The following is an 8,745-nucleotide window of genomic DNA, read 5'->3' on the forward strand; positions in this document are numbered from 1 at the left end:
TTATATTAGTTTAACACTGGGTGGATGAAGAAGGCTCTGAGCATCAAGCCACTGAGACAAAACACTGAACATAAGTTACATCAAATGCAGCTACAGGTAACTGCAATCATACATAATAACTGGATATGCCATGTATTACCTGGAATAGTACTACAATGACTGTGACATCATTAACACTAATGTCTTAAGATTAAAACTCATGTTTTTAAAAATACTCAGCCATATGTGGTCTGCAAATAAACATTTGGAATTTTTTTCTTTGTTTTGTAAAGAATACTTAAGAGAAAGTTTTACCCTAATGATTATATCTGAAATTAATTAACTTTAAAAATTGGCATAGATTGGGGAACACAAGTCAGAATGATTCTCAATAAATTCCAGCCAAGTACATCTTCACTAAGATTTTTTTTTATTATTATTATACTTTAGGTTTTAGGGTACATGTGCACAATGTGCAGGTTTGTTACATATGTATCCATGTGCCATGTTGGTTTCCTGAACCCATTAACTCATCATTTAGCATTAGATATCTCCTAATGCTGTCCCTCCCCGCACCCCCACCCCACAACAGTCCCCAGAGTGTGATGTTCCCTTTCCTGTGTCCATGAGCTCTCATTGTTCAATTCCCACCTATGAGTGAGAACATGCGGTGTTTGGTTTTTTGTCCTTGCGATAGTTTACTGAGAATGATGTTTTCCAGTTTCATCCATGTCCCTACAAAGGACATGAACTCATCATTTTTTATGGCTGCATAGTATTCCATGGTGTATATGTGCCACATTTTCTTAATCCAGTCGATCGTTGTTGGACATTTGGGTTGGTTCCAACTCTTTGCTATTGTGAATAGTGCTGCAATAAACATACATGTGTATGTGTCTTTATAGCAGCATAATTTATAGTCCTTTGGGTATATACCCAGTAATGGGATGGCTGGGTCAAATGGTATTTCTAGTTCTAGACCCCTGAGGAATCACCACACTGACTTCCACAATGGTTGAACTAGTTCACAGTCCCAGCAACAGTGTATAAGTGGTCCTATTTCTCCACATCCTTTCCAGCACCTGTTGTTTCCTGATTTTTTAATGATGGCCATTCTAACTGGTGTGAGATGGTATCTCACTGTGGTTTTGATTTGCATTTCTCTAATGGCCAGTGATGATGAGCATTTCTTCATGTGTTTTTTGGCTGCATAAATGTCTTCTTTTGAGAAGTGTCTGTTCATGTCCTTCGCCCACTTTCTGATGGGGTTGTTTGTTTTTTTCTTGTAAATTTGTTGGAGTTCATTGTAGATTCTGGATATTAGCCCTTTGTCAGATGAGTAGGTTGCAAAAATTTTCTCCCATTCTTAGGTTGCCTGTTCACTCTGATGGTAGTTTCTTTTGCTGTGCAGAAGCTCTTTAGTTTAATTAGATCCCATTCATCAATTTTGGCTTTTGTTGCCATTGCTTTTGGTGTTTTAGACATGAAGTCCTTGCCCATGCCTATGTCCTGAATGGTATTGCCTAGGTTTTCTTGTAGAATTTTAATGGTTTTAGGTCTAACATGTAAGTCTTTAATCCATCTTGAATTAATTTTTGTATAAGGTGTAAGGAAGGGATCCAGTTTCAGCTTTCTACATATGACTAGCCAGTTTTCCTAGTACCATTTATTAAATAGGGAATCCTTTCCCCATTTCTTGTTTTTGTCAGGTTTGTCAAAGATCAGATAGTTGTAGATATGTCGCATCATTTCTGAGGGCTCTGTTCTGTTCCATTGATCTACGTCTCTGTTGTGGTACCAGTACCATGCTGTTTGGGTTACTGTAGCCTTGTAGTATAGTTTGAAGTCAGGTAGCGTGATGCCTCCAGCTTTGTTCTTTTGGCTTAGGATTGACTTGGTGATGAGGGCTCTTTTTTGGGTCTATATGAACTTTAAAGTAGTTTTTTCCAATTCTGTGAAGAAAGACATTAGTAGCTTGATGGAGATGGCATTGAATCTATAAATTACCTTGGGCAGTATGGCCATTTTCACGATATTGATTCTTCCAACCCATGAGCATGGAATGTTCTTCCATTTGTTTGTATCCTCTTTTATTTCATTGAGCAGTGGTTTGTAGTTCTCCTTGAAGAGGTCCTTCACATCCCTTGTAAGTTGGATTCCTAGGTATTTTATTCTCTTTGAAGCAACTGTGAATGGGAGTTCACTCATGATTTGGCTCTCTGTTTGTCTGTGATTGGTGTACAGGAATGCTTGTGATTTTTGTACATTGATTTTGTATCCTGAGACTTTGCTGAAGTTGCTAATCAGCTTAAGGAGATTTTGGGCTGAGACAATGGGGTTTTCTAGATATACAATCATGTCATCTGCAAACAGGGACAATTTGACTTCCTCTTTTCCTAATTGAATACCCTTTATTTCCTTCTCCTGCCTGATTGCTCTGGCCGGAACTTCCACCACTGTGTTGAATAGGAGCAGTGAGAGAGGGCATCCCTGTCTTGTGCCAGTTTTCAGAGGGAATGCTTCCAGTTTTTGCCCATTCAGTATGATATTGGCTGTGGGTGTGTCATAGATAGCTCTTATTATTTTGAGATACGTCCCATCAATACCTAATCTATTGAGATTTTTTAGCATGAAGGGTTGTTGAATTTTGTCAAAGGCCTTTTCTGCATCTATTGAGATAATCATGTGGTTTTTGTCTTTGGTTCTGTTTATATGCTGGATTACATTTATTGATTTGCATATGTTGAACCAGCCTTGCATCCCAGGGATGAAGCCCACTTGATTATGGTGGATAAGCTTTTTGATGTGCTGCTGGATTCGCTTTGCCAGTATTTTATTGAGGATTTTTGCATCAATGTTCATCAAGGATATTGGTCTGAAATTCTCTTTTTTGGTTATGTCTCTGCCAGGCTTTGGTATCAGGACGATGCTGGCTTCATAAAATGTGTTAGGGAGGATTCCCTCTTTTTCTATTGATTGGAATAGTTTCAGAAGGAATGGTACCAGTTCCTCCTTGTACCTCTGGTAGAATTTGGCTGTGAATCCATCAGGTCCTGGAGTCTTTTTGGTTGGTAAGCTATTGATTATTGCCACAATTTCAGAACCTGTTATTGATCTATTCAGAGACTCAACTTCTTCCTGGTTTAGTCTTGGGAGGGTGTATTTGTCAAGGAATTTATCCATTTCTTCTAGATTTTCTAGTTTACTTGCATAGAGGTGTTTGTAGTATTCTCTGATGGTAGATTGTATTTCTGTGGGATCGGTGGTGATATCCCCTCACTAAGGTTTTTATGTAGTGTGAGTGAGCTACTCAAGAGGGTGACCAAATCTCCTCTGCAGAAAGGCCTGGCAATCTCTTGCATTCTGGTGCAAGTGCTGCTGCCTCTGAGACACAACAAAGTGATGATGAGAGCTCCTCACATGCAGTTAGAAATAGCACATCAATTTAACAGTGTGATTTCAGGGCAATAGGTGCTCCACCTAAACAATAACCTGAAAAATACGATCATTCAACTATTTAACTATATACTGTACAATTCTGTATTATAAATGAGACTCTTAGAATTTATTCATAGAAATTCCAAACCACAGTAGCAGATTCCAGAATGTCAGTGATTTTTAACCACCACCTTTTACAGTTACTTTTTTTTTCTTTTTTGAAAAAAGTCTGGAAAACTCTGACAAACTTTAAGTGAAGTGTAAAAGATTATAGAGTAAGATAAACGTAGATTTACATAATCCCAGCTGTGAGGAACTTTTCCTTAGTTCTTGTAGTCAGAGAAGTCAACCACTAATGACTTCCAACTAAAATAATTCTACAGAAAACCTGCCTAAAATAAGCATTTGTGATTTAGCAGAACAACAATATAACATTAAAGCCAAGTGATGCCACTTTAAAGAGCCTATATTAGTAATTATGATACTATAAATGAAGAGTTTTGGTACTTCCCCAAATACTATGTAATAGCTCTATTTCATTTCTTTCTTTCACACACACACACACACACACGCAAACATGCATACACACACATATTTACACAAATAACCTTAACGGAGGCAACCTATCTCACATTATACATCTTGCAAAAAAAAAAAAAAATGAGTAATTGAGTCAGTCAAAAAACATCCTTTACTCCAATAATTCCTGATAATAGTTGATTTTCTCTTTTTAGTTTTTATACCAATTCTTCCACAGTGCTTGTTGTGCTGATAATCTATTATGATGGAACACATTCTTTTTTCACAGGAAATGGAAGAGTTTGTCCAAAGCTCTGGAGAAAATGGTGTTGTGGTGTTTTCTCTGGGGTCGATGGTCAGTAACATGTCAGAAGAAAGGGCCAGTGTAATTGCATCAGCCCTTGCCCAGATCCCACAAAAGGTAAGATAAAATGTCTTAATGTTGTGAAAAACTACTGAAAGAGGCTGTTAAAGTTTGTAAAGAATCCAATTGTGGAAACTTCCTGCCTATAAATTTAGCTGTTGGAAAGCACTAATTATCTCAGATCTTAATTCAAAATCAAAAATATATATGGAAGATGCTAAAGTAATACACAGTGTGTTATTCACTGGTAATTAATTTGGCGTTAATATCGTGATCAGGAATAAATATAATTAAGAGTTGCAGGTAAAGTTTTGGTATCATCATGATATTGGGGTCAGGTAAGTGCTATCATCAAATTCTGCCCCTGTGATTTGATCCTTTTGTTTAAGAACTCCTGAGGGCACTGTACACCCTACAGATGTTAGAAAACATTACATTTTAGTGAGTAACTTCACTAGCACAATAACAATAGCAGGGATTTCAAAAAGGCTGACATGCATCCTGCAGTGTGGTGTTGCCATGTTACCCAGCCTCATGTACTTTCCGTGCATTTTGGAGTAGGCCTATTTGAGTGATATTCAGGGTACTGTTCAGAGAAAGGATGGCCTAGGCTGTCAGACAACAAATATAAGTACCCACACAGCCAGGCCAATTTGGAGAAAGAGAAAAAGCAGCCTGCCTTGCTGGACTGGGCCCAGCTAATGTCTGAAGTAGGAAGATGAAATAGAAAGAGTGGAGATGGATCCTGCTCTGAGGGTGGACCCTGTGTAGTATAAAATGTGGCCCCACAAGGACGCTGCACTATGAGATTAACAATTCCTCCCAGTGGAGGCAGCAGAATGAAATATAGGAAGGATTCAAGCAGAAGGAAGCCAGGCAGGGGAACAGGTTCAGATTCCCCCTCCATAGAACGTAGTAGGAACATATTTTCTTTTATATAGAATAAAATGTGTGTTTGTCAGACATAGTCTTCTTGTAATGACCTATGCTAATATTTTGCCAAAAACTCAAAGTTACTTTAACACTGATGTAACAAATAGAACTTATACACTGTAAATTATTATTGATATAAGGATTCCCTGGGGGTTCCAAAATTAGTAACATAAACATAAAAATATCTTGGCTATAGCAGAACATATAAAACACTGTTGTCAAAATTTTGTAGCCCACTGTCTAAGTGCTAGCAATCAGTTGACCAAAATTCAGCAAAATAAAATTTTGAATTTATTCAAGAGTTGTATTTTTACTTATGGTACCAATAGGTTCCTCATTTCTATGCTGAAAAAATATCCAAAATTAGCAATACTGAGAATACTTTGAATTTGTGTCAAAAATTGTCACTTGAAATTTTTCTTGGAAGTAGTGCTTGATAATTTGTAATTTCCAAGAAGTTATACATGCTGCCTTTGCAGCATTAATTGACTTCTTCCAGGTGGCTTATTTCATAGACTTGCATTTTTGTCAATCAAAGACATCAAACTCTTTTAAAACAACTTATAGACAAGTAGATATAAGTGAACTACTTCCTATATTACTCAAAAAAATGAATAAATTAATATTAAATTTGGTAGATGAAAACTCGTATAATACATAACATAAAATAAGCATATAGGTCATTAGTAAATTGTTGCTGCTTTTTCACACTAGAATTATGACTACCTAAAATGTGTATTGCTTATAATTATTAAAAATTTTTATGCTTTTAAAACTAAATTTTATTTGTTAACTTTTAATTTCAGGGTAAATGAGGAGGTTTGTTACATAGGTAAACTTATGTCTTGGGGGTTTGTTGTACAGACTGTTTCATCAAGCAGGTAGTAAGACTAGTACCTTTTAGTTATTTTTCCTGATCCTTTCTCTCCTCTCAACCCCCACACTCCAATAAGCCCCAATGTATGTTGTTCCTCTCTATATGTTCATGTGTTCTCATCTTTTAGCTTCCACTTATAAGTGAGGGCATGTGGTATTTGGATTTCTGTTCCTGTGTTTGTTTGCTAAGGATAACGGACTGCAGCTCACTTATGTTCCTGCAAAAGACATGATCTTGTTCTTTTTTATGGCTACGTAATATTTCACCATGTGGATATATCACATTTTCTTTATCCAATCCATCACTGATGGGCATTTAGATTGATTTCATGTCTTTGCTAGGATGAATAGTGCTGTAATGAACATATGTGTGCATGTTCTAATTTATAGTCCTTTGGATACATACCCAGTAATGGGATTGCTGGGTTGAATGGTATTTCTGCCTCTAGGATTTTGAGGAATCGCCATGCTGTCTTCCACAATGGTTGAACTTACACTCCCTCCAACAGAGTATAAACATTTCTTTTTCTATACAACATCACAAGCATCTGTTATTTTTTGAGTTTTTATTAATGGCCATTCTGACTGGTGTGAGATGGTATCTGTTTGTGGTTTTGACCAGTGATGTTAAGCTTTTTTCCATATGGAGGTTTGCCACATATAGGTTTTCTTTTGAAAAGTGTAACAATTTTTTAAATACTTGAACTTTTCATTGACAGTCTTATTTGTCTAAGCTACTATGTTGAAAAATCATAATTTCCTTATATACCTAACTCATTATAAAATTAAGGAAATGAAATGTGAGTATTCCATTTACATCAGTCTAAGTAGTTCTTGTTACTTAACATCATTTGTTCTCATTATTAATCTCTTTAGCGTTCTAACATTCTATAACTTTTGAGTTCCTCTCATGGAGTAAGATATTTTCTTCACTGTAATAGGTTCTGTGGAGATTTGATGGCAATAAACCAGATACCTTAGGACTCAATACTCAGCTTTACAAGTGGATACCCCAGAATGATCTTCTTGGTAAGTCTTTGGAGAACAAATATTGAACATATTAGTAACAGATTATTAAAGTGTTAATAGTCATATTGAAACAAGCCTATTGAACATTTGTTATGCAAAAACTTAAAAATAAAACCAAACTTCTACACGTGTATTTTCCAGTCCTAGGGTGAAAAGAATAAACAACAATTGTTGGCATTTTATGATATGCACCCACATTCTTTATGATCAGAGTATCTTTATTTCAGGTGTTATTACCTCTCGCAGAATTTTTCTAGCACTTCCTGGGTGTCTTCCTTTCTCATATTTCTACAAATTTACAACTGTTCTTTCCTCTTCTGTAGGGTTATTTCAAATGTAACTAAAAATAACAGCTCTTCTGCTATCACCAGGGACACTGCATTTTCTGTAGGATTAAGTCCCTAATCTTAATCAAAAAGTGATGACACATTTCATAATGAAATGTGACCTGTCTTTCCTCAATTCTAGCACCACCACCACCTCACTGACTGCTGCCTTGCACACCCCACATATCCCACTGCTTGACCGTACTTAAGAGAACACATTCTGGCTGGGCACAGTATCTCACGCCTGTAATCCTAGCACTTTGGGAGGCTGATGCGGGTGGATTGACTGAGCTCAGGAGTTCGAGACCATCCTGGGCAACATGGTGAAACTCCATCTCTATTAAAATACAAAAAATTAACTGGGCATGGCTGTTTGCCCCTGTAGTCTCAGCTACTCAGAAGGCTGAGTAGGAGAATTGCCTGAACCCGGGAGGTGGAGGTTGCAGTGAGCCGGGATTGCACCACTCCACTCCAGCCTGGGCAACAGAGGGAGACTCCATCTCCATTAAAAAAACAAAAAAAACAAAAAAACAAAAAAACAAAAAAGACAAGAACACATTCTTACATGCCCATCCCTTTTCTGCGCTTTTTTCTTTTTTGCACATTATATTTCCTTATGTAAATTGCACTTTTTTGTTAGTTCAATTGGTAATCTTGTATTAATTTTTTCAGTCTGATGTTAAACACACCACATAGCCTTCACTTACATCTCCAGCAGAAGTAGGTGCTCCTTCCTCTGAAGTCTGAAAAGCAACTTGAATTCAGTTCAGTGTGTTTTCTAGGAAACACTGTCACATTCAGATTCTTCCATTGTGCATTTCTTATTTTATTCCTATGAATAATTTTGCTAAAATTCATCCAATCCTAGGTCACCCAAAAACCAGAGCTTTTATAACTCATGGTGGAGCCAATGGCATCTACGAGGCGATCTACCATGGAATCCCTATGGTGGGCGTTCCATTGTTTGCAGATCAACCTGATAACATTGCACACATGAAGGCCAAGGGAGCAGCTGTTAGTTTGGACTTCAACACAATGTCAAGTACAGACTTACTCAATGCACTGAAGACAGTAATTAATGATCCTTTGTGAGTATAACTTTTTTTTACTCGGTGGTATTTATAGATAGGTTCTCTTGTCAATAGTGAGTATGACTTTTATCCTTTTTATAAGAGACTGATTTTAAAAGAATTTAAATGATTTAAACAATCTGAAATCTGCTTTTATTTTTGAGTGGTTATTTAAAAATTTTATTTGAACCACATACATTTAATGAATAAT

At 36.7% G+C, this 8,745-nt stretch overlaps 1 protein-coding gene across 1 annotated transcript in view; it reads left to right on the plus strand.

Moving 5' to 3' along the window:
- Nucleotides 1-8,556, plus strand: part of LOC116476531 (UDP-glucuronosyltransferase 2B19) — a 34,576-nt gene extending 26,020 nt beyond the window's left edge. Inside the window, exons 3-5 of the mRNA XM_032166650.2 lie at nucleotides 4,226-4,357; nucleotides 7,051-7,138; nucleotides 8,333-8,556. Coding sequence (XP_032022541.1) covers nucleotides 4,226-4,357; nucleotides 7,051-7,138; nucleotides 8,333-8,556 — 444 coding nt within the window. The remainder of the gene's footprint in view (nucleotides 1-4,225; nucleotides 4,358-7,050; nucleotides 7,139-8,332) is intronic.
- Nucleotides 8,557-8,745: the final 189 nt, after the last annotated feature.

Source organism: Hylobates moloch, unplaced genomic scaffold, assembly GCF_009828535.3.
Source record: "Hylobates moloch isolate HMO894 unplaced genomic scaffold, HMol_V3 SCAFFOLD_2, whole genome shotgun sequence".
Classification (NCBI taxonomy): domain Eukaryota; kingdom Metazoa; phylum Chordata; class Mammalia; order Primates; family Hylobatidae; genus Hylobates; species Hylobates moloch.